The sequence below is a fragment of the Gambusia affinis genome, linkage group LG07 (genome assembly GCF_019740435.1).
Source record: "Gambusia affinis linkage group LG07, SWU_Gaff_1.0, whole genome shotgun sequence".
Classification (NCBI taxonomy): Eukaryota; Metazoa; Chordata; class Actinopteri; order Cyprinodontiformes; family Poeciliidae; genus Gambusia; species Gambusia affinis.
In genome coordinates, this window is record NC_057874.1 from 27,056,938 (window position 1) to 27,083,825 (window position 26,888).

Consider the following 26,888-nt stretch of genomic DNA (forward strand, 5'->3'; position numbering starts at 1 on the left):
TCAGGGGACTTGAATTAATTCAGCATAGACAGTGACGTGGTTTTATTTTGAAAACCGGATTGCACTTTACTCGATAGCTCTGCCTTGTTGCCTTTTTTTCAAGCAGAAAATTGTAAATTATAACTTCTGCATATGTTTTATATTGATATACCGCATTAGACGTCCAGGTCATGTTAAATACTCCGCCGAATGCTGAATGACTGCTTTTGGACCGCTTTCTGTGGGGAAGTGTTGACTTAAATAGTTCAAGGGGTAGTGTAATATGGCCTCCTGACCGGGTGGTGGCGCTCTGCTCTTTGCCAATTTTGACAGGACAAGAGTAAATTCTCCTAAGAGCACCAGTTTCCGCCTCTTATGGAATACGAAGGTTAGTTAACTGCAGGCTACATATCTGGATTCTTATGTGCTGACATTGAAGCAAAGAAACTACCGTTTGTTGCGTTTACTTTTTGTTGGATAAAAAAGGTAAGAAAACAAAGATTTTCTATCCATTTATCCCAAGCAGTCTTGAGCTGTGAGCGTTTAAGAGTAAATATGTTGTATGATTGGATATGTCTGTCACCAGATCAACAATCTGTGTGTAATTTAACTATTAAACACAATTTTTTGGTGATAGTCCACATATCAGTAGAAAAATGTAATTTAATTTCTAAAACGCATTTCAATTGGGTGTAAAGTGAATGGAATGGAATAAATAACTTGAAAAGATGAGCTTTTAAAAAGCACACTTTCTTTTAAAAGAGCACTGAAATCTTATTTTTAAGAAACCGTATTTTTTTAAACTCTAGTTTCGTGTGTGTAATTTGTAAAATATGTCTGATTATTCTTGTACATAGTATACACAACAGAAACATAACGCAGCACTTTCGTTGCTCTCATTTTTCTTGAGCTGAACTCTAAGATCTAAAACACATCACAAGTTTGTGAACAATGTGTGAGAGAAATTATTTTGTGTATATAGAAAATGTTTCTGATCATTTTATTAGGTGTATGGCAATGTTGAAATTGTCTTATATTTAGAGTTGGGTAGTAGCCAGTTATATTTACTCAATTACATTTACTTGAGGAACGTTTTTGAAAAACAAAATTTACTTTTAGGAGTATTTTTACTACGCTATACTTTTTACTTGTATTTGACCAATTTTATTATGAAGTATCGCTATTCTTACTTGAGTAAAATTTCTGGATTCTCTACTTATTGGGAAACATGTTTTAACCAAAATTTGACCAGACATAAACCTGCAGTTTTTGTTAAAGTTTTGTAAGTTTTATGTTGGAAGGAACTGATTTAGAAAAATGTTATTTTGCCCGATTTTGTTACTTATATAAATTGTAATTTTAGTACTTAAAATAACAAAATTTCCACTTACGTTTACATTTTGGTGATGTAATTTGTAAATGTTAAATGACTAATAATTTGATCAGCTACTCAGTATCTGAGTAGACATTTTTCCAAATACGTTTTTACTCTTGAGTAATCTTTTGACAGGTAATGTTTAGCCATCAACATTAGTAAAAATAAGTTGAAGCATCACTACCCTTACTTGAGTACAATTTTTGGGGTACTCTGCCACCCTCTGCATTTGAATATTTAATATTTTTATCAGTTGGAACCAAGGAAGATTAGTAGTAAACACTTTGGTGGAAACTAATGGGGGATCATAATAAATTAACAAATTAGACTTGAAAATCTTCAGATTAATTTTCATACTTTAATTTCTATGTTATATAATATCAAATATTATAGTTTAATTACTGAAATAAAGTACTTTCTGCTATGGAGGGGTCCCAATATTTTGAGGTTATTTATATAGTTACAAGTATTTAAGCAGTTCTAAGCTTTTTGCCTCCAACTAATCCACTTATCAATTTGTCATCTTTATTGACAGATGACTGATTTAAAAAAAAATTTTTATATACTTCTCAGTCTAAGTTGTGTACTTTTACAAAACATAGATACTTCCAGTATTTCCATATTAAAAAAATCTCCTTCAGGATCATCATCATGGTGACAGCAAAGCGTCTGGCTGATATCAGTTACCGCGCTTTTTCTACCTCAATGATGCTGCTGACGGCATACGGAGGCTACCTGTGTGTGATGCGAGGACACCGGTACTGGGTGAAGCAGAAACAGCTGAAACTGGCTGCAGAGAACCAGGACCCTGAAATCATCAAAGACTGACGTCGCCTGGACTGCACTGTTACTCCTACTGGACGTTTCCCATTCCTCTAATCCATCTTAATGGTGAAGAGAAGGATTCCTCCCCGAATGTTTATCTATTCCCACACAGATTTTGTTTTTCTTTCGTTGTATAAAATTTAACCAAACAATGGTAGAGAATATATTTGGCCTTTGTCACATCTGCAGAACACAATTTCAAGTTTGTATTGTATAAAAATGCCTTAAATAAAAGTGTGACAATTTATCACAGTTCTGCATTAAAAGAGACATCATCAAACAACAGAATATATTTGAAAATACATTTTTACAAAGCACTCAAGTCATCCTTTTCATGATTCACATACCTGGATTTACAGGCTGTAAAAATCTCATACACAATTGGTCTTGGAAGAAGTAGTTAAAACAGTTACGAAGTAGCCAGACATTGTTGAAAAGTAAGTTCACATCATTTTGCAGAACTGCCAACTTCCTGCTACTCATTCAGCAGGTTTTCTGTTTTTCAGAGCTGATAAAAGCCCAGCTGTAACACATGTTCATCTTTATTTGAGTGGTACCTGCGGTGGAATGGTGGCTCTGTGCAAACTGCTGTGAATAAACTCTTCAGGTTAAAAATAACTAAGTTCCTCTGACCAATAAAACTGGGAGAGAACATCGAAACTAACCAATCTCTGCAGTCAAACTCATTAAACCCACTGCCTGGAAAAATAAGGCTACGTAAATCACATGATTCGATTTCTGCACAACGCCCATGTCTGCACATCCATCCACCGATTCACAAATCTGTGCGCTGTCAGTGTTAATATAAAGTGGGAGAGAGCCTGGCAGGTCAGGCAGACATAGCTCTTTGGAGGCTGCAGGGGGCGCTGTCGGCTCCTCGTCACCAGCTATTGTGGTTCTGAGTCCGGGCTCTGGCTGCCGCACAATGGCCGTTGGTGCCGTTTTCTCCCTTCAGGGTGTGAGTGGAGGCCTTCAGGCCTTCAGTTGGGTTGTCGGGTTCTTCTTCAGAGCTGCTCTCAATGTCGCTACGGACATCATTACACACCTTTGGGACAGAAGGCGGAATCCAATATTAAAACTTATCTAAAAGTATAAGTTAAGTATTACTACGACGTAATCTTTCCTGCTGGTAGCCGTTTGTCTGACTTATTGTTTTATGTGCTGCATTAAGTTTTACTAAACAAAAAGCATCAGAGCAGTGGCACCCTCCTCCCGAAAAATGTTGGCCACCCCAGAGAATCATATTTTAAATAATAAAAATACATTTATAGAATTGCAAATAAATGTATAAAATTCCCAAAAATAAATGTATCATTTCTATAAAAAAAGAGGAGAATTTATAATTTAGAAATATATTTATTGATGTGCCCCCTAAATTTTTTACTGGCCTGGACAAAAAAAACCCCCAAAATTCTTTAACAAACTGCTCACAACACCCTTAATTGCCACAGGGGGGTGTTGTTGGACAATTTCAACAACAACACACTCCTGACTAATTGGAAACAGTTGGACATACCTGACATTCATGACACCGTAACCACGTTACTCATCATTTTACAACTCTCCTCCCACTGCAAGTGACACTACAGCCACACTTAATCTTGATGGAACAAACAGGACAGACGAGATTAAGACTTGAGAGAAAGTGCGGGGAAAGTGGATGGAAACTTACAGCCAAACACAGAGAGATGGCAAAGTTGTCAAGCAGACAGAGCAGATGTAGAGAAGTGAGAGCAGCGGAGTGGGAGGGCAGGACAGTGGGGGGGGTCACTGGACAAAGATAGAGAAAAAGATGGGATCTCCCACTCTGATTCTGGAGAGGGGGAGGGGGATCATCTGCAGGGAGAACGAGATGAGAGTCAGGGGCAGAAGGGAAAATAAGGAGAGAAGGGGAGGCAACAAATCTATCACCAAAAATAGCAATCAGCTTTCTGTGGCAAAACGCAGATGGGGCTTTTATCTGTTCACCTGTGATACTGTTACAGGAGCAAAACAATTCTGCAAAACACTTCATGTCAAATACAATGAAGTGAAAGTAACGGGTGGTGACAAGTAACATTCACAATCTAAAGAGCCATTTTGTTCTCTAAACCATCTAGTGCAGCAAATGTCACATGTTTTTCTTTTTAAACACTTATTTAGATAAATATCTACAATAGGAAACTTGTCATTTTTGAAGCTTCTTCAGGCTTTCTGCAAGTTTTACCAACTCCAATATAAGACTTTTTAAGAACATTTGAATGGAATTTAAGACCCATATTACAACAGAAATGTACAAAAATGAATGGATGTAAAAAAGCTAGCTAGCTTTACCATTACTAGCTAACAATTAGAAGATAGTTAGCGCTGAGTTGAGTCACAGAAAGCAGAAAAGATGTTGGTGCACGACTCACAGTTTTGATTAACAATAAAGATCCTCAAGAAAAAACAAAACTAGATGGAATAAAATTCAATAGTCCTGTCACAACACAATTTAAAAGCTGTGATTAAGATATTTAAGGCCAACTTATTGTTTTTTTAATTAATTTATTTTAGGTTGTAGCCCCCCGGTCTGGACCCAATCCATGAAAGGTCAACAGATGTCACCAACCTCCTGGTTACTCAGATTTTCAGAACAAAGCTACCAACAACTGCTTTTGCTTTGGATTTGACAAACAGTAGAAAAAAAATCTAATTCAAACTTTTGAAACTGATCTCACCTTTCCTCGCATAATAGCTTTGAAAGCTATGCGGAATATAAGGTAAGCCCAGAAGACGTGCATCACTTGGAGGAGAAGCAGCAAGACATTGAAGACCCACCAGGACGGGTAGGGTCCAATGATGGCCCAGCTCTCAAACATAGTAGAGTTCAGGACCCTGGAAACCCAGAAAGATAATCCATTATACAGGAAAAGAACACCGAGCAAAGACAGACCTATCTCCCCCCTGGAAAGGTTTGGATTTCAGTCCAGGTAGCTTCACTACTCATTCATTTACACCAAGACATTGAATATAGCTGCTCAGGTTACTTCTGCCAATGACAGGTTCCCTATTGTTGGCCTCTCTGTGGAGGCAGAGCTGCAACTTTTAGTGCTGTGTCAAAGAAACACAGTCATCTAAAAAGCCTTTGTAGCTAAAGGTCAACCCGAATATAAGCGTGTTTTTACTCCTGATAGTTCAATAGACTTATTTCAAAAGGGGACCAAATTTGCAGTATTTTTTAAAGTTTCAGCTGGTGCCGTTCTCTTCCCTCACCTATGGGGGCGCTGCACCAAGAACTGCTGAAGAAAACATGAGCTCAACATCCTTCAAAAATATCGTAATGAGTGTCGTCATATTTTAGAGGGCAGGATTTCTCATTTCGCTTTATCAAAAGACAGCGAGTCATTTCCAGCGATAGGCTCTTGAATTTGTTTTGGTTGTATTTACCCAGAATGCCCTGTGCTGTAGTCCACTTCCTGCTTTTGGAGCAGTCTACGGTTACCTTGGCATTCATATGTGCATTCATACTGCACCAGAGTTCACTTCAACTCAACCAAGACCAAGATGTTTTGGTGGACCAGGGATCTCCTTTTTAACGACTGCACATTCACACCTCCCCAAACCAACTGGACTTTCTAGGTCAGGGGTGTCAAACTCCAGTCCTCAAGGGCCGGTGTCCTGCAACCTTTAGATGTGCCTCTGCTGCACCACACCTGACTAGAATAATTAGGTCATTAGCAAGACTCTGGAGAACTGATCTACACAAGGAGGAGGTAATTAAGCCATTTCATTCCAGTGTTTTGTACCTGTGGCACATCTAAAAACTGCAGGACAGCGGCCCTCGAGGACTGGACTTTGACACCTGTGTTCTAGGCCAATGGACTGGAGTTCGGTTAAAGTGGACTAAAGGCTAAGGCTGGTGTGAACGCAGCCTCAGAGCTCTGACCAAGAAATTCAATGATTTGTGGTTTAAATTTTATTGTTCCCTGAAATCCAGAGGCTCAAACCAAACACAAAATCTCCAAAATTGTTAGTATTTCATGTTCTTGTGAAACTCCAAACCATAGTTCACGAATGTGTCACTAAAACCAAACCAAATATTAAGTCTGACTGGCTACAAATACTCACCATACTGGATATATAACAAGCCGTGTGATAAAGAACACCACACTGAACACAATGAAGAGGCAGTCACACAACCGCTGGTATTTGGTGTAGTTTGCCATCTTGGCTGCCTGTTGGAGAACAAAGATATCAAACATTATGATAAAATGGTAAGGAATGTTTGCTCCAAATATAAGAGGTTTTAAAAATATGCAGTCAGGGTGGATTCCAGTCAAGACAAAAACAACTCAGAACTCATCGTTATTAGAAGCTGAAAAGCTGTACCTGACACCACATACAGAAATATCTAAAACAAACAAACTCTACGTTGGTCCATCTACCAAAACGATACTATTGTGCAACTTGTGGTTTCTTCAAGTGCAACTTTGTAAATGTGTAGTAATTTGATGCTTATATTCCTTTTTTGTCCCTGGCAGATTTTTTGCAAACATGCAGGAAATGTTTCAGGACTCCAGAGGACTGAAGTGTCTCATTTTTTCCATGACATTCACACGAGTCATATGCATGATCACATTATTATACAAAAGAAACCACTTATAGTGAGCTATAAAGGTAAATACAAAATAAAAGGTATAGTTTTACTACATGTAGTTACTAAAACTACACATATGATGCTTATTTCTGATTAGATGTAAAATGAAGCACAGCAGAGACCATTATATTTATAATCTCAGGAGTGTTTCCAGATTGTTTATGATCATTACTGACCTCCAGCAGGAAGTCAGAGGCATCATGGACACACAGCACCAGGCTCCCCACGCGAGCCATGTTGTTGGCGTAAGAAAAGCTAATGAGGCTCACTGTTGCTAGGTGATGGATGAACATGATGAGGAAGTCCTAAGAATAAAACAGCGAGGAGACAGTGATAAGTATTCAGGGTTACAAAACACACACACACATTTATATATATATATACACACATATATATATGTTGACTGCAGCCATTTGTGAGGGAAACCCAAAAGAACTGATGCAGAATTACTGAATCACAAGACAAACCAAAACTGGGTTAAATTTCTGAGTGACCGACCTCAAACCATAGAAGACAGAGGAGGATGTGTTACAGCTGGGGGATTTCTTCAATGATCCATAAACATGAAAGAGTTACTTGTTGACCTTTGAACTGATGCTGGATGGCTTCAAACATAAATCTAAAGTTAGATTTAAATGTCAATGGTGTTATCACCTATTACAACTTGATCTAAAGGGGCCCTTACAGAGACTAAGAAACAAATATTTACAAAAATATGCAACAAAAAAAGAAATTCAGTTAATACTCAAATTAAAGAAATACATAGTTTGATAACATTTTGAATAAAAATGATTCTTATCTTTGGTAAAGTGGTTAAAAACTGTTCAAAGTATGAATTTCTTCAACATATTTAGGGGTGCAACGATCACAGTTTCCAGCTGGTCACCGATCTTTAAAAAGTCTGACCTGCTAATCGAGATTTTTTTTGTCTGAAAAATGGCTAAGTTAGATGTTGGTAAAAATGAGGTGATTATTGTTCACCATAAAACATGCAGACAGACGTGACCTGGCCTGACAGTCAGTCTTCACACAGCAGAGCAAAATAGGACAGTGGCTGATTTTCAGACCTTAAAAGAGGTAGATAAGTTTGGTTTCACATGCAAGTATTGGCCAATGACCCAGAATTAAAAGAATAGGGGCCAGGCAATTTTGTATTGTTTTCTTATTTTATATATATATATATATTTTATTTTATTTATTTATTTATTTTTTGCTTTAATCTCTTTGTAATTGTTCACCACTATATGAAGAAAGTTATTACTACTATTATTATTACTAAGATCAGTGATCAGTCACAAAACAGCAATCAATGCATCCATTGTTCACATCTTTTGTAAAGTGATTAAAACCTTTTTACAAATGTCTTCATCATAATCATTTCAAAGATGAAGAGGAGAAAGGAATAACATAATGTGATTAAATGTTATTTTTAGACTCATACCTCTGACAAAACTGCTGAGTAATCCTGTTATTACACCCACAAGCAGTGACTTAAGAGCATGGCCTAAACAAAGGACGCACATTTTGGAGGTTTAGGCAAGTAATCCTACACAAAACTAACAAACAATACTGGAAATATAATTCCCATAATTACCAGAGTTTGTAAGTTACTCATATCAGAATCATTTTGCATGGGAATATATCTTAGTTTAATATCTGCACATCACATTTATGACTTAAACAAACATTAAACAAATAGTGAAGAAGGGATTTTAGAATTTCCCACAGCAATAAAGGATGTGGACATAAAAATAAACATCTAATCAAGAAACTCCCTAAGCAGTTGTTGCAGCTGCTTCCTCTGAACATCCAGTAACAAACAAGAGGTAAATCAGCAAAACAGCAAATAAAACCAAGTTAAACAAAATCACAATTCAGTAATCTTCTGCAGAAAACATCTAGAGTTCTGGCATCCTGAGGAATTTCTGCAATTCTGACAGACTCAGGCCTGCTCCATCCTGCAATCACATGACGCACTGAAAACACAGAGCATTCACAGACTGAGCAGTAGGAGTCACACCACGCCCCTCTAGAGGGAAAAACCCCCACATGTGACCTCCCATCTAAAGCTAACCTAACACAGAAACTATCAAACACACTTTGAAGTCTCCCAGTACACCATAATGTTAGCCTATACAGCTGAAGAAAAATAAAGTGTTGCATCATGTGACCTTTTTCATGCATTTTCTGCTCCAGCTAAATGAGGAACAATAGACATTAACAAATGTCTAAAAGGGAGTGGCCCTGGAGAGGATCTTCTGCAGTCTGACTAACAGGCAGACACCCAATCTGAGTTACACTCACCTTCCGTTTTATGTCTGTGAACTGGGAAAACATAAGTGACCAGTAGAAGGCCAGTTCAGTCACATAGTAGTGATAAAGACCTGGAGTCATGACCTGGAGAGACAGAGACAGAGACAGAGATCAGAGATCAGAGATCAGAGATCAGAGATCAGAGAGCCGATCTGAAAGCAGCTTCAGCTGGTTTTACTGGATTCTGCAGAAAAACAAACAGCAATCAATGCACCTTTTCTATTTAGTAAAATCACAAAAATAGTTAGGGATAAATGCTTCAAAACATACAGAGGAATATCTGACAATTCCTTTAAAACTTCTACTCCTGTAATAGAACCTGCAGCAGTTTCCTGGTTTTATTCCCTAAAAACATTTTATTCCCTAGAGCAAATTCAGCCTTCTGTAGTCTTCTATAAGTATTATAAAAGATAATAGCAAAATATCAGTTGTGAGCTTAAACATTATTTTTATCAATCAAATCACAGCGGTTTTTATCGGTTTGCTGCTAAATTACATTAATCCCCTCGTCACAATTTTGCGATTGCAAAAATTAAATCATCAGATATTTGCGTTTTTTTGCAGTCATGCAAAGTTGTGCGTTTATTACAAAATTTTCCGCAAGAATAGCCAAAAACATCAGGTTTCCGTTACTAACTCCCACCTGTAGGTGGCAGTATTTTTTTACTTCTACTACACTGCAGCCTCAGCCTTATTTGAAGTAAAGTTACACTCGATACGGTGAGTAACAAAAAATCACATTTACACAAGAATATTGCAAAATGTGTTGCATATGTTTCTAACCATAAAATTTGTGATTTTAATTGCAAAACAAAAGAATCACAAAAACAATTTCATTTTAAAAAGTGTGTATTGAATGCAATCAGATATTTATTAATATTTTTAACAGTTTGCTAATAGGTTTCATCAATACATTCTGGTACAAGCAGCCTTTTAAGAACATTCCTGAGTTTCATATTGGTCAAAATGAAAATGTGTTTGACAACCTGCCTGAGAGGAATCAGTAGGTCATCAGTATTAGCCCAGAAAAACCTGACCGTTGCATTTCTAAGGATTTATCACCATTATCACCAACTAGCTTCTTGCTTAAAGTGTAGCAAGCTAAATAAAACCATTTTTGGGAAGCGAATAGATGAATTTGCTTTATTCAGATTCATTTCAGTTCAGAGGAGTGAAGGTCGGTCATTAAACATCCGCAGATGCCCCAGGCAGGAGATAATGTAGCACAATATCATTTTTGTGGTTTACACTGCCATAAAACCCAACTCTACTGGCCGTACTGAGTGATAAACAGCAACACAACCATCAGCCACAAACACTGATGATGCTGATTCAGCAAAAAAACATAAAGAAAGAGAGATTTCTGGCCAGTACCAGATTCAGTACTGAGAATCTGGTATTTTTTGTTGTTCCGTCCGTCCTACCCGAGACATAAACAAGCCGTTTTAATCCCATCCAAAAGAAAACAAGAACATATCTGAAAGTTGTCTTACTGCATTTCATGAGACTGGCATGTATCCAAGGAGAGGCAGAGGAACAGAGGTAAGCAGATAAAGCTGTTCCAGTTTGATGGGTGGTTCTGATAGTGGTAAAACTTTATTTAGAATGGTACGGGAGGAGAAAAAAGTCAATACTAAGCCTATCAGAAAAGATGAATTTAAGACTTTTTAAAGATGTGCGGACACCCTGGATTCGTCTCGTACTGCAGAGTGTTTTATGAGTCCCAAGACTAGTAGCAAGCCAGAGGAACGCTGGTAGAGTTATTTAAATGAAGTTTTTTTGTTGTTAGTTTGAACTCTTTGTTTACATAAACTTTTGCTTATTTTCCCTGTCTGAGCCCAATGATTAATACTTTATGAAAGGCAATTTTGTTAAGAGACTTTATTTGTTTTTTGGGGGGGTATTTAAAAAAATCTTCTCGTTTCAGTATCCTTTAAAACTTAAAGGACACAGATTTTGCATTATTATATCGTTTTGAGACAATTTCCAGCAAATATGATAATGGCATAATAATGCAAGTACACTTAGGTTTCTCACAATTACAAATTTTACTGGATGATAAATTGTTCCAAAACTTATTGCAATAAGCCAATAAATAATGTTGATTTGAGACCATTTTCAAATAATATATTGATGTCATGATAATGCCAATCCACCCCCTCAAAGACAAATAAGCTTTAATTTAGAACAGAAAACTCCACAGTGCAACTGATAGACATTTTAAATATCCAAAATAAAACAACAACCAAAAACAATAAATAAAAAGGAAAGAAAACACAAAACCGAAACCAAGAATAAAATGGATTTTAAAGAATCTAAACAAAATTGCCCTTCAAAAAAATATAAATCAGATTTGATTTATTGTGTGATTAATTGGCTTAGTGACAGGCCTAGCCAATCAGTGTACCAAATGAACTAAATGTTTACATCATTTGATACAATAACAAATATATGATGTAATCCAACTGATCCCTAAAAGGAAAATAGATGCTATTTGTAATGTGTTTTGTTCTTGACTCCTCTAAGGATTCTTTAGTCTAAACTACATTCACACAGTCCTAGTTATACACATCTCCCCACTGAGCATGTGGCTCTGTGGAAACACACACACACACACACACACACACACACAGGAGAACCGGTGTGTATCTGAGGAAATGTGGCCTGTTATGTTGCGTAGACATCAGCAGCCAGAGACTGAACCAGACATCTTTTTATGGGTAAACAGAAACTAAACCTCTGAGTCACAGCACAGCTGATGTCTGGTCCTACAAAATATTGGACTAATATGGTTAATATATGAGAACTGTATCATACCTGATAGGGGTAATTGTACCAACAATGCCGCGTATCCCACATCCACGGACACTGGAGACAGAAGAACAATAAAAGGCCCATCAGCAAACAGACGCTTGTAGTGCTGGATTAACAATGGATTTATAATGACATCCAAAGTTGGTGAGCTACCTGCCACAGAAACTGGAACCCATAAATAAATATCCCCAAATAAAATGAAAACCTCCACCTAGAAACAACAACAGAGAAAAAAACCCCATTAAAAATCCAGCAACGCATTTAAACAGGTACAAGCCTCCACTCAAGATAGCGATAAACCTACATGCTCTCGCAGAACTTAGTGTGTATGCTGGGTTTATCCTGGTTCCTGCGGTGCCTGAACCAGCGCTGGACTTTTCGCACCTCCCAGTCCAGCTGCTTAGACAGGCCATCCAGATGGCGCGAGTCTGGATTCTGTCACCAGAGGGTGGAAAAAACAACAATCAAATTAGTGTGGAATGAGGAGTTTGAGCCAAAAAGAAAGAAGGAAAGAAACAAAGGAAAATCCAGGGACATTATTGAACTACTGCATATACTGGTAGTTCATAATATGTCTCTGAGAGTTTAGATTAGATTAGAATAATCCTTTCTTTGTTCCCCAGAGGAAAACCTTTAGTGTATCAGCAGCAAAATAAAGGGGAAATAGAGGCACACAGGTACGCACATTAAAAATAGATAAGTATAAAGTATATGTATACAAATATAAACAAACATACATAAAAAAAAATCTATGATACAAGGCGGAAATGATGAATCAAATTAATCATGATTATCAATTATTGAAATAATAGTTAACTGGAGCACTCAGGCTCTAATTTCTGTTTTGATGAAAAAAACAGTACAGTGGGAGCAGTAATAAAACCAAACTGTGAAAAAAAAATACAGTTTTCATTCATCAAAGAATAAACAGATCAGTAGGCAGCACTTTTCTCGCTGCAGATGCAGCTTTGCTACAAACAATCAAGCATTCCCCCAAGAAATGCCATGTTATTGTATTTTAGAAAAGTCTTTTTTACAGAAAAAGTATTTTAATAATATGCATGCTAGCATCTTTTAATGTATTTCTATATTGTGTGAAAAGGCTTCAGTGGTTCGATGAAAAATCTGCAGAATGTGCTCATATTTTATCCAATAAATCATCAGAATAATCAATTACTAAAATAATTGTTAGTTGCAGTCACAATATGATGCCGATTATGGAGTCCAAAAGGTTTTAAAAATAATAAACAATCTGAAACAGATGTTCTGACTGATTAAATTGTTCAGAACATCTGAATGAGGGTGAATGAGTGTGATGACATCGTGTGTTTCTGGACGCAGTAAAGGGCTCTTTTAATTTGATTTTATTTTAAATAAAATATTATTTAAACAGCAGTGAATAGCAAAGCCATAACTATGTTTTTTTATATGGTGGTGTTACAGCTAGTTTAAGTTTAGTTTATTATTGGAATGAAACTTTATTTTTGTTTTCCAGATATTATTTTTATTTTCTGTTTATTTTATAAAACACGTGAGACTGAAAAGACCATGCTGTAGGAAGTAATTTAATTAATAAAATCCAAGATAAATAACTAATTCAAAACCAGAGGCCTCCTGAGCGTAAAGGGAAAAGGAGAATTACACAAATTATAAATGGGAACTGCAGATTTGAGAGCTTAAATTGCACCAGGCTCTTCTTTTGAATCCAGAAACCAACCTTTGTGATGGCGGTGAACACCTTCTCCAGCACGGCGTTGGGCTGAGCTCTCCTTCCAGCGCCTGGCTGAATATAGAGAGCTCTGGCGCAGGCACTGGCGATAAATCTGAGACATAAACCAGAAACAAAAAGCCACTAGCTTATCATAAAACATGCAAACAGAACTTAATACCTGCATCACTGCTTGACTTTCATTCAACGAGGAAGGGATGTTAATTTGCCTTGAATCAGGGAAGTTGTGCTTTGAGGATTTGACTACACAACCTGAAATAAACATTCAGCAGGAGAGCTCATGTGCAGCTGGACTACTGTTGGATATTCTATCCAAGCTTAATGCTGATCATATTTATTTTTGATCATAACGTTACTGATATAAGCTGAATGTAATGGGATAGTTCCACAGTACATGATAGAAGACAAACAGAGACAGACTTTGGTCTCGGAGTGAAATTCTTGCAGCAGAACAGCGTGCAGGCCCTCCAGAAACAGGCAAGTGCAAGTTAATGATGAAGCAGGACAGCTGAAGTAACAAGTTTCATTAGAAAACATCAACATTTATAACATGTTATAACATCAACATAATATTCACCTCTTCTTATGTCACAATCTGCAATCAGACTTTTTACAACCAAAAAGTGGAGACTTAATTTTACTGACACAAAAATAAATCAGTTTTTTTCTTTATACGTTAAAAGACGAACGTTTGAAAACATTTTGTTTGTGTGAACTCTTCTGGAGGATTTTCCAGCAGGATGTTGGTTAATTTAACAATCAAATTCTTTTCAGGCCGCCCTCATGATATAGACAGACAAATTCTTGTACTCGGTCATTGATTTGCCTAATCGTGTCTCTGAAAAATGCAAAAGAATATTTTAATTTAGTGAAAACTAAAGCTTGCACAGCAGAGTTTTTCCATTTTGTTTTCACAGGACTCTGGAAAAAAAAGATGCCAAATGAAAATCACTTTACACAGGACAAAGCAAGAAGTCATAAAATGATAAAATGTGATTTTCTGTCCTCTCTTATTTAGTGTAGCATGCGTAACCGTTCAAAAGAAAAATAAATTTAATAAATTAATTAATTGTTCTGGTTTTTCATTTTTTGCAATAACTTGATTTGTAAAAGTGACTCCTAAATGCTGCTGGGTTTAAACTTTGTTTGGGATCCAGTTTGTTCACCAAACACTGACATTTTGCTCTATTATAGAGCTCATTTATTTGACCAGTTACATCTTGCAGTTTTGATTATCTAGGATTGAAACGAATAATCAGATTAATCATAATTAAACATTTATCAAAATCATAGCCAACTAATTTAGCAATCGATTGATCTTTGACTGCAGTCTGCAGATGAAAAAAAGGTAATTTAATGAAAGAGCAAAACAAACATTTTATATTTAAGATAAAAACTTTTTTCCTATAAGTTTGTTTAACAGAGTGGTACTTTTAGCTTCACCTAGTTTATAAAATTTGTAAAAGAAAAAGAAAGAAAAATCCTATTAATCACTGTTTTATTAATTGTCAATAGAAAAAACTAATCAACAGATTAGACCTTACACCGTAGTGATTTTGAGTCCAGCACAAAAGACGAGCTTTTGATGTTAGAAACAATAAAAGAATGCCGTGTTATTGCATTTTAGTCAATATTTTTTTCTTATTTAAAAGACCAACTTACTTATTTATTTGCATGTTTAAACATATTTCTAATATTTTATAAAATAAGCTTAATTGATAAAATGAAAAGTCTGCAGAACATGCAAAATTTTTATCTGATTAATTGCCAGAATAATTGGCCACAAAAATAATTGTTAGCCACAGCGCTGCAATTTTCCATCATCTGATGTGTACAATGCAAACCTGCAGCAGGCTGCACTGCATGATGGGAAAAATCAGAGGCAACCAAAAATCTTTGCCATTAAAATGACGTCATGTTGCTTCTTACACTTCTGGTCCTTCGCATTTTTACTGCCACTCACTTTACAAGAACTTGATTTACCTTGTCAGACATTGTTTGTTTTATCTTGAGGTAACTTTCAAAGCAAAAATGACAAACATGCACATAAAATGCAGCGCTTTATGTAACTGTTACACATGTCAAGCTGCAGTATGGGTTCCACCAATAACCATTAAAGTTGAAGGTTACAAATCACCTGTTTAGAATTTCTATGCATTAAAAAAAGATTAAAATCTAGCAGACCCCTGGTTGGTCAAGTTAATGTTGACTGCAGTTTGAGTCCAGGCAACGAATAAAATGCCTCAGTTGTGTAACATACCGATAACTCAAGGTGCAAACAAAACAAAACCACTTTTGTAGAGACGTTAGTTTGGACAGATGGGTTTCACTGTTATGATGATGTTAAACATTACTAGGTTTTACTGTTCAAAGCTTTAACAAGCACAGTCCACCCTGCAGCTATCGTGTTTGACGTTTTGATCCACCTACAAGCTCGAATAACGATAAGGTGCTGAATGGGATGAATTGTGCAAGTCTGATTCACCCTGAACTGGAACCACAAGTCAGCTTTCCAACAATCTTTATTAAACTGTTACTCAATCCCATGGATGAGCTCAGCAATGGGAAACAACCTCGATTCCTGTCTGGACAGGTCCTTCACATTTCTGAAAGGAACTAAGATGACTTAAGCATAAATCCTATCAAAGTTGACGCACGCAGCCCTAATAAGTAGAAGACAGCAACAGGATGGAAGAAACTAAAAAAGACATACGTTAATCTATTTATGTGAAATGTCCAAACAGCCCTGCTCCTTCTCAGAAACTGACCCCCACCAACATACACAACGGCTGTGACCAACCGAGAGGCTTGGTGTGGTCTGTTTACATGGAGGCTACCCTGACACTGGGACGGTTTCCAGTTTGACAGCTTGGCTCAATTCATATCCCACAACTTCATTTTTTAATCAACTTCATCTGATTTTAAAATGTTTCTACCCAGATTCTACATTTCCAGAAGATAAAAAATACACTGAAACAAGTGACTGAACAAGGCATGGGAAAAGTGTTTAGATGCATAACACTTCCACTGTGTTTTAAGTATATACACTCAGGTCCTGGATAAGGTGAAAAACCTGCAGAAGGATGAGGAAACGTACCAGGCAAAAGAAGTCTGGAGACGTGTAATCTCAGTCTGTGGTGTTTGAAAACCATGACACGGCTTATTAGAGAATGTACACACAAGGAAGCTTGGCTGCACACATCTACAAAGTCAGAGCCAGGAGCAAAGCAGTGATTAAGATCAAACAAGAATGAGCTGGCAGTTGGCTCCAACCTAGACCCCCTACTCTGAAGCTGCTTGTGAATATTGTAAACCTGATCCACAATATGGAAATGTTGACTTTTACAATACGGCTAAAAAAGGAGAAAGGAGAGAAACTTTGGAAAAAATGGGATCATTTCATTGCCAAAGGTGTGTAACAGTTCATTTTTGTGACTCCATACAGTGAAATGTGTATAAAATTGTAATGTTCATCAGTATGACTGCTACCTGCCCTAATCCTCATGTTTGATTGTACCGTATGTACTTATATGTTTAAAAATGAACAAAAATAAAGTATATATATAAAAAAAACAATGAACTGGCTGAGAAAAAGGGGGGCTGTGCAGAGATAAATCCCTGCACATAAAATGAGAATCCACTTAATAAACCAAACAATGCATATCAGGGACAAATATCAGGAATTAATTGATTAGTGAAATAATCGTTAATCAGTCAGATTAATCATTGAGTATACAGACACAAAAAACTGTCAGTTCCTGAAAGAACATACTCAGAATCGCATTTAACTAAAGTTGTACAAAAATATATGCATCCTGCATTTAAGATATTAAAAAAAAGCCCAGTACGACCCAGAACTTAAATGTATAGTTTTAACTTCACCTCATTTAAATTCTGGAATAAAAATCTCCTATTAAGCAACTTTTACTATCCAGTTATTAACTGGTTAATCCAAAAAGTAGTCAACAAATCAGCCCCACATTGTATTGTATTGATTTTAAGTCAGGCAGGAAGGTATGAACTTTTCACATGTTGGTGTGTTAGAAGTATTGTTTTAGCTGCATCCTTTGCTACAAATGATCAATCGTTCACTAAAGGAATGCCATATTATTGCATTTCGGGCAATACAATTTTTAAAAATGAATTATTTGTTCACTTGCATCTTTTAATGGATTTCTAATATTTTATATTAAAAAAATGGCTTTTAAAAATTGCTAAATGAAAAATCTGAAGAATGTATCACTTTTTGTTTACGATTAATCGTCAGAATACCTTAATTGACTACTAAAATAATCATTATTTTAGTTTATTTTATTTTAAATAATCATTAGTTGCAGCCCAACTGAAATTCAAATTCTTAACAATGACTGCATGTTGTGCAACCACTTTCACACGGATGGAGATGAATACTGCTTTCCTGGTTGTTCTTTCATAAACATGTTTCGCTGCATTGTTTCAGCAAGGTGAACACATTGCAGACTCAAAAGGCCTCCAGCTAGTCGAACCTGTTCTGATGCAGAGTCTGACAACTCAGTGGCATGACTCTCACCACTGTCAGCTCATACCTGGCACTACCAAACTGTGCTTTACAAGCAGAAAGTCCACAACTGACTCGGGTCCAACAAGTTACATCAAGGGGTCGAATGTTACATTCATGGTTCACTGACAAGAGTGAATTGTATCGTTTTTTGAGAAATGCCACCAAACCACGAGATGGGAAACTGAGTTTTGAGAGAAATAGTGAAGAGAAACAAACTTTTTCCAATATGTGTGCTCACTGCTGCAGGACTGGTGGTAAAGTAAATGCTGTGCTTAACTATAAGAGACAATAAAGGAGGTGGAATCAAAGTGTTGTTTCCGACAGTTAAAGATTCACTGGGGGTGTTACTTTGACAAAGCTGCTGAGTGCAATAAAATGTATATGCACAGTTGATGCTGTGTGTGCTGTTCAAAGGTTAGATACTGAGAACTGGGCAGATGAAAGAATAATAATTACTGCGGTGTAAGGAACTTGGATTCCTAAAACTGTTGAAAAACCTAAACATAACTGAAGGCTCTGCACTCTATTAATCCAGGTGTATAAGCAGATTTGTATGTGTGCATGTAGGGTTGAAACAATTAATCAGATTAAGAGATTATTTATATAATCGTTAACTGATCAATTAATTGTTAACTGGAGTATACAGACTCAAAAAATGGCATTTGCTGAAAGCACAACACAGTCAGAGCAGTGAATAAGCCAAAAATGCACAAAAAATATACATTTTCATCTGACTCAAATTCTGTAACAAAACAATCTATTAAGCACCTTTTTCTGTCAAATATCTGGTCAATCAAAAAATATAGATTAGCCCTACACTGTAGCATGTTAATTAAATCAGAAAGGGCTGAGCTTTTCACAAGTTGATGTTAGACATGTTTTAGTTGCAGATGCATCCTTTGCTACAAATGGTAAAGGAATGCTATTTTGGCGCATTTTAGACATAAAATCTTTATTTTCCTAAAAATAATTACATTACTTTTGCTTTCGTTGCCTTTTTAATATATGTCAAACACTGTAAAAAGGCTTAGATTGCTAAATAAAAAAATCTCCACTAGGTTTTTTAATCCGATTAATCAATTAATCAAAAATAATTGATTACTACAATACCCTTTAGCTGAAGCTCTGCAGTGTAGAAATGTTAATTCAAGTAGAAAGAGCTGAGCTTTTCACATGTTGATGTTAGAAGTATTTTTTTGCTGCAGAGACTTTCTTTGCGACAAGCTGTCAAGCGTACACTAATGAAATGTTATTAGTTATTATTTAGATAATGAAATGTTTATTTAAAAAAAAAAGAAACTCAATTATTTATTTGCATTTTTTTATGTATTTCAAAAATTGTGTAAAAAAAGCTTAAGTGGCAAAATAAAAAAATCTGCACAACTCGCCAGTTTTTTTTAATCTAATTAATTGTTTGAATAATTGTAAGAATAATTGATTACTAAAATAATCATTAGCTGAAGCTCAACATTGCATTCATGTAATTCAAGCAGAAATGTCTGAGCTTTTCACATGCTTGTAGTACTTTTTCTAACTGCAGATGCATTCTGTGCTACTGATAAAAGCGTACACTAATATATAAAGGTTTACTTTCCTATTTAAAAAGGAACTGAAATAATTTGTTTATTGTATTTTAAATGTATTTAGCCTGTTGCATAAATAAAGACTTGCGTGGTTAAATGAAAAATCTGCAGAACACGCCATTTTTTATCCAATAAATTGATTAATCGTTAAAATAATTGGTAGCAGCCCTAAGAGTATATATCCTGCCAACAGCAGGACACTTTAGGAACTCTGTAGAGTGTCGTGTAGCAACCGAAGCTGTGCTGTCATGCATTCTGCTACTAAATAAATAAATGAAGGAATGAATGAGTCAGTTTGATCTCTGAGGTGTCGGGCATCAACAGAAAGTGATCGCTCTCTGATAACACCCTCCAGCATCAGACCACACTCTCCTTGAACACACCTTCACATCAGGAGTCCGGCAGCTCTGGCACCTGAGACAGATGGCAAACAGCCAACTGCATCTTACTGAACACTTGAACACCTCGGTCCTTTTACGCCTCTAATATCTGATTGGTTCTTATTTACGGTCACTTTACCACAGATGGATTAAAGTAGATAAAAGGCACAAGCAATGCAGTTGGCCCTGCCCACATAACAGCGATGTTTAAAAACCTGGACCATGTCTATCTGCCCTAGCTGTAGTCTAGTTCCTGGATGTTTCTCCATATAATTTGCAAAAGCAGAAAAGGACTTCCTGGTGTAGGTGTATGTTTGTTGTCACACCACTAGTTAAAACAGATATTCAACACTATAAATATCTGTATCTGTAATCTCAAAACACTTTGAGATTGTTTTTGGTTCGATCATCTTCATTTTGGTTCGATCATCTTCATTTCCACCTGAATGAATGGTTTGGCCACCAACATGGCAGCAGAGGTTTGAATTAGAGCAAAGATCCTGGAAAGTGTTTCAGGAAAATTTGCATTTTGAACTAAGTGGAAGACGAACAATGCAGGAAATTACTGGATCAAAAGTTACATAACATTTAAACGCTTGTTCCGTATTTCAATACTCGTATATTCAACCAAATGTGTCCAATTCATAAAAGCAAATCTATTCAGTTCAATTTCACATTTCATGCTCTGAGCAAAGCCACACTTTCTCATTTTATACATCATATTTAGATTTGAACCATTTGAAAGACTGTTGTAGTTTACATATTTGACAGACAGTCAACCTATTGTTTGCATCAGTTTCAGTTTCTCTATTTATTTTACATTGACTGTTGTATTCCCAATCGCACTGACTGAACAAATTATAGTTCCTTTTACACGTTTGACCAAGCTTGTGAAGTTATTGGAATATTGAAGTGTGTTGTACTGGTGCAGATTATAATTAAGTGTTTAATTTAGTACATTTGTGTTCAAAAGGAGAAATACTTTCAGTCAATTCAGAGCTGTTTTTATTTATAGAATTTGTATCAACCAGCACTAAACCTCAAATATCAGAAGAGAAAAAATTGGATCAGTGCATCCCTAGTTTTTTATTATATATGCAGGACATTTGCATCCAACGAGAAATTAAGCACAAAATTATGTAGCATATCATATTTCTCTAACTTGTATGTTGTTTTCATAAAACATTACAAAGTATCCCAAAGTACACTTTAATGGTTGATGACAGGGGTGAAAATCAACATTTTTATTCAGAGTCTGACTCTGAAACCTCGTGTCAAAACATAAAAGTAAGGCGTCACAATTACAATCAAATACAAACTACCAGTGCAATAATAAATCACTGGCCCTAATCTTGGTGAACTGTCCCTTTTCTAGAGGACCTCTGACTCACTGTGCACGGCGTCAGCTTCATGGTGTCCTGTACCAGCATGACGGAGTTCTGTGGGTTGTGGTGTTTTCTCCTTCATCGGTTCAGTCAGATATGACGCATTCTATGGATGCTAGGAGTTTCTGGAAGCTGGGCCACTTATAATTGTTAGTCATTTCATTTCTATGTACTTTACTTCTAAGGAAACAGACTTTATTGTCCTCTTTTAAAGGGACCTTGAACAGTAGCTATTCAGTCTTCAAAAATGTAGATGAAGGACAGAAGTTAAAGTGTCAGGCTTAAAAATGATGTACATCAGAAAAACATCAGAAAGTCCGTCATGTCTGTAATCAAAATAATTAATAATAATAGTAATAAACAATTAGAGGTGGTGCAGTGACTGCAACTTTCAAGCTGATCACAGATTTTTATTTTTATTTTTAATCTGAACTGCCAATTCTGAATTTGGCCAATACTGAACTTTTTGGTGCCTAAAAAAGTGACAAAGTCATTAAGTTGGCAACAGTGGGGTGATAATTGTTAACCACACAGTGCAGATGTGACCTGCAGGGCGGGTCTGTCTGTCTGTAAAGTGGCTGATTTTCAGACCGTTGCAGAGATTAGATAAAATTTATTTCACATGTAAGCATCAACCAATAACTGATCACCCAAAATTAAGAAAATCAATCTCATCAATCAGTGCACCGCTAAAAACAATAATGATTCTGAAGACCAGAGACAGGGCCTGAAAGCTTCAGAAATCATTTTTTGTTAGTAAAACGCAATTTACATTTGTGAAATTTTTCAAATGTAGTCCAGATCTAGACTGAAAATGAATGGAAAAGTAGTCATTGTCAGTGTCTAAAAAAACACAAATAAGCCTGAATAAACAGAGTCCAAGACCCCTTTAAATGTTTACAGTGACGTCTGGCATTTTGAGAGCAAAACAAATAAATAATGGAGAATTCATGACTATTACACAGAGCTATTCTCGTACCTAGCACTAACCAGTAGAGTGAAACAAATATCTCACCTTTTCAAGTCAAAAGGCTAACATAATTTGCATAACAAAAATGTCAACTACAGTCTAGTGCTTAAGCTACATCATGAATATAGACAAGGAAAAAAAACACAACTAGTGAATGAAAAGTTGGTCTAATCCTGACCACATTCAAAAATAAAAAGAAAGTGAACTAGTTGTCAGATATTCTCTTGAACAATGAACTAACCATACTGATGATCACCAATGAAACCAAAGATTCAGGGCATTCAGTTTTAGATTTTCTCTTACTAGTGGGCTTCCTGTTCCCGCATGGGGAGTGTCAGTTCCCATCAACGTTGCAATGTTCTTGCACCTCATCGAGACTTTGTATACAGTTTGTTCAATAAATAAATAAATAAATAAATAAATAAATAAAATAAATAAAATAAAAAGTTCCCATCAACGTCGATCACCATCAGTTTTTACATTGATGCTGTTAAGTTTGACCTCTGTTGTCAGGTGAAACTGCTCCCTTCAGTTTTGAGACTGAATGAATTTACAACACACACCTAAAGATTCAGTAGATAGCCCACAAAAAGCATGTGGGAAATGTTTTCTTAACTATAATAAAGTAGTAAAGTTTGCCTTAGAAGAAGGTTTGCCTCGCAATAAAATGGTTAACTCTCACTTGTAAAGCCATAGTCAATACAAGCCTTGGTTTGAAAATTAAGAAACCCTTCAGGTTATAATAAGGTTTTTGGCAAACGCAGTAACTGGCTGGCGTTCAAAAATGTAGAAAATTGTGGCGTGTGTTATTGAAAGTGTCTTACGAATCCACGAGGCTGGACAGACACAAGGACAGTGGCCTTGTATCCTAATCAGTCATAGGCTCTCTAACTTCACATGTGATGTAAACTTGAGCAGTGGTGGCACTTCCTTTAATATAAATCAACTGAAGACACGTGATAATCAATAATAGCTTTCAAACTAGAAAGCTATTATTACTTTATTTTACTTATTTATAGCCAACCGCCTGTAATATAGGCTTCAAAAAGTGTGAAAGACATAATTTAGAGACAACATAACTGCTGTTATTTTACCTAAGATAATTAAAGAATTTTTTATTTAACTTCCAGACAAAGATACTGATCCTCCCACTTAGTTAGCTAATCCATCATCATCCGCTGATGGACAAAAAGACGCGCAACATAACAATTGGAGAGCTTTACTTTCACTCCAACAAGTCGTGTTGGACAATACGAACCTTTCGAAGAGTATCCTGACAATAAAAATCCCGAGAGCCAGCGGTAAAGCAGCCAACAAGTGTCCAGCTTTGGGATACTCCACCCCGGGAGCAGGGTCCGCCAGATCCGCCCAGGTTACGTTGTGCGGTAGCCAGAACCTCTCGTTCCAGAACCAGGCTGAGAGAGCAGCCATTTTCGCCGCCTTCCCGTCCCCGGATGCTCGGAGGAAAGTGGTTTCTCAACTGAAAGAGACGGCACGTTAACCGCGTTAGACGTCTCCACTTCCCTCCTAGCACCACTTGTTTGACTTGCTACACTCAACTTTACCGCACCGACATCAAGCCCGCCGCAGTACGCCCAAACTTCCGGCGAGGACTTTCAAATCAAGATGGGGGTGTTTGGAGATCATTAAAAATACGAACACATTTATTTTACTCATTGCCATGATAGATCGTGAGTGAAAGAAAACTGTAAGAACACTACATTAATAAAGAAAAAAAAAGAACATGAGAAAATTAGCCCCCCTGAGGTAAAATCAAACAACGCTGCTATTAATGGTGCATTCCAGATACATCTAAAGTCAGAACTTGAAGCTGGAAATGACGTCAGACCCAAGCTAACGGCTGTGAGTGGGAAGTCTGGTTTGTGGAGGATTTGCGGAGTGTGTTGCAGATGTCTTTTTTATCAACCGACTTCTGACTAAAACTGGAACGTAGTAGCTACATTGTTGACACAACTCTGCATATTGGATCGAAGATAGTGTTAAAACAAATATCCAATTATCCCGAAGTTCAACCTTGAGGAGACATTCCAGTTGATTTTTTTAAACCTAGAAATAGAAATTTCTGAGTTCTGACTACAAATAGAACGCACCATAAGACCCTCCAAACAAGTTGTTTTCGCACAGATTATGTATATCTCATGAAATCATTTCACTTCTAGAGCTAGAAAATAAATACAGGATGTCTTGTTATAACGAGATGAGTACCTTTGTTACAACTCATACTGAAAAACACTGACAGATTATGATTTCAAAAAAGGTTTAAAGGGGCTTTCCATCTTCTCAGGGCGAATCTCAAATATCCCATATATTACCGTTTTGCTCTTACGCTCTTCGTCATTTAAACCAGAACCTATTTTGATTTTAATGAGATATAGATCTCATTATAAGAAGATATAAAACTTGTTATAATTAGAAACTCATTTTAACTAGATACTGCTCCAGAATGTTTATAGGTCTGGCAATTAAAGGTTTCTATATTTTATTAAGAAAGAGTCTACTTTTATTTGTTCTGATATTGAAAAACTTTATGTTTTATAATTGTTTCAAAGGAAAAGCATAAATCTGTTTCATATTTAAATTTATATCATGAGAAATTTACTTGTAATGTAATTTTATGGGGCAGGTGTCTGACTACTCTACAGACACCTGCCCCACAAACACATCTCAATAATACATTACCATTTTAACATTGAGTTCTTTAAAAGTATAATAAATTAAATTCAACCTCTTCTTCTCAACTGTAATATATCTGTTTTTAAACATTAGATACCAGGTACAATTGCAAGCCCAAATGAGAAGTTAGAGAAATAACTTTTACTCTTTTATTCAACTGAAAATGTATTCAATATGCTATAAATAATAAATAAAGCAATCATTAAAATGATTGTGAAGTGAAGTAATGCATACACAGACAGTCTAAGTATTTGTTGTCTCATTGGTAAGCTATAATACAAATTATGTGAAATGTAGGTTTTCACAGGTAGATAGTATTAAGCAGCCCAGTGGTGCTCTGGTAGGTAGTTGGTGGGAAGTGGGTCTCCCAAATTCAAATTCTGGTCAAGGCCTCATAAAATAATCTTAAACTGACACTGGGCAGCAGCCATATTTATTTTTGCCCATAGTTTACATATTTTTGTCACAGGTCTTCCATATATTCAAAACAGAAGCATTATTTTCTTAGTTCTGAAGCTACCACCGCCCATCTTCCGGTTGTGTTTGGGTGTTAGTGGCTAACTTTCCGGATCTTTTGCTGCCGTCCTGAGACGAGAACAAGAATTGAGGAAGTGAGGCGGGTCTCTCCTCCCCGCTGAGGGGCTAAGCGCAGTGCATGTATGGATTCCTTCTGTTTAACTCCGGCAGTCAAGCTGTTGCTATATTTTACGTTTTGAATTATTCAAATATGCGTTAGCAGCTTCTATTTTTTTGATCCGCCTGATAAGTTATCTTAGCAACTACTGTATTAAAGTCATAAAATGGTTACTATGGGTTGTCGTAGACTATGATCGATGTGCTCGCACCCCCAAGTGGTCAAGGATTATATTACAGACAGAAATTGTAACGTCTTCTGTTTGCATTAAAAAAAAGTGTAAAATTTCCCGCCAAATGTGTAGTAGTAAATTGCTATTTTTAAATAGAAATCTCACATATATTGAAATTGTACATAAATTGTTTTGAGAAAAACAATGAGGGGAACATCTCTCTATTTCTGTTGACAAATGTGAATGAGGCAGCTGCATTGCTGTCTGCTCTCTAATTATAGATGGACATTTGCTCTATTGGGTTGGGTTATTATTAGAGATCTCACAGGGCACTTGACTCAGTAACTATTCGAGGGGTCATACAGAGAGAGACAGTTAAATAAGTGGCAACTGATTTCACCACCACAGTGAGCAAGAAAGATGCAAAATTATAGAATGATAATAAAAAAAAACACACAAATCATCCTGAAATACATTTCCCCTTATCTGGCGATGTATGAATTAGGAGTCTTGCAACAAAGGCTATGTGAAGAGCCATTGTCAAGGTTAGAGGAAATGAGCTGCCAGTGACAAATGATTTGTGTAGACCTAAGAAAGAAACTTTGATTGCAACCTCAAACAACAATTGTCCCTTGAAATACTCAAGGAGATTCAGGGTTAACAACGTGAAGTGCAGAAATTCACTTATGAGGCTTAAGACTGAGACTAACCATGCACTTAACGGAGGCATGATCTCAACGCTCTAGAAAATGGTAAAGGTGACGAGTTTAAAGTGGCAGCCGGGCAGAAATCAGGTCCGGTTACAGTGAGGCTACTCCTCCAGTGTATACGAGTGCATCATGCCTGCAGGCACACACCAGCAAGAAACACAAAGCTA

General features: G+C 36.5%; 2 protein-coding genes across 4 annotated transcripts; one reads left to right on the forward strand and one right to left on the reverse strand.

Annotated features, from left to right (window-relative positions):
- Nucleotides 1-309: 309 nt before the first annotated feature.
- Nucleotides 310-2,471, forward strand: LOC122834555 (cytochrome c oxidase assembly protein COX14 homolog). Its single transcript, XM_044123085.1, has 2 exons — nt 310-465; nt 1,996-2,471. The coding sequence occupies exon 2, from the start codon at nt 2,006-2,008 to the stop codon at nt 2,180-2,182; it is 177 nt and encodes a 58-aa protein (XP_043979020.1). The 5' UTR covers nt 310-465; nt 1,996-2,005; the 3' UTR covers nt 2,183-2,471.
- On the reverse strand, nt 2,455-24,209 carry cers5 (ceramide synthase 5). 3 transcript variants are annotated; one of them, XM_044123083.1, is made up of 11 exons: nt 24,082-24,209; nt 23,770-23,991; nt 13,642-13,747; nt 12,229-12,359; nt 12,078-12,135; nt 11,928-11,978; nt 9,102-9,194; nt 6,974-7,102; nt 6,269-6,375; nt 4,879-5,035; nt 2,455-3,224 (listed from the first exon to the last, which is right to left on the reverse strand). In XM_044123083.1, exons 2-11 carry the CDS (start codon nt 23,940-23,942, stop codon nt 3,060-3,062), a joined length of 1,170 nt encoding a protein of 389 aa, XP_043979018.1. In that variant the 5' UTR covers nt 23,943-23,991; nt 24,082-24,209; the 3' UTR covers nt 2,455-3,059. The 3 variants fall into 3 exon arrangements, 2 of the variants coding, with proteins under 2 accessions (XP_043979018.1, XP_043979017.1); XR_006371224.1 differs by lacking the exon at nt 24,082-24,209 and adding an exon at nt 3,852-4,015 and having other exon boundaries at nt 3,093-3,224; nt 23,770-24,075; XM_044123082.1 differs by having other exon boundaries at nt 23,770-24,129.
- Between the last annotated feature and the right edge of the window lie 2,679 nt (nt 24,210-26,888).

What these genes read in the sequence shown, in the direction of transcription:
- LOC122834555 (XM_044123085.1), top strand. Translation starts at nt 2,006, where the DNA reads ATGGTGACAGCAAAGCGTCTGGCTGATATCAGTTACCGCGCTTTTTCT.
- cers5 (XM_044123083.1), bottom strand. Translation starts at nt 23,942, where the DNA reads ATGGCTGCTCTCTCAGCCTGGTTCTGGAACGAGAGGTTCTGGCTACCG. An exon ending in TGTTCACCGCCATCACAAAG is followed by an intron (nt 12,360 to 13,641) that starts GTTGGTTTCTGG and finishes CTCTGGTGACAG; the next exon opens with AATCCAGACTCGCGCCATCT. An exon ending in GGTACAATTACCCCTATCAG is followed by an intron (nt 9,195 to 11,927) that starts GTATGATACAGT and finishes CTGTCTCTCCAG; the next exon opens with GTCATGACTCCAGGTCTTTA.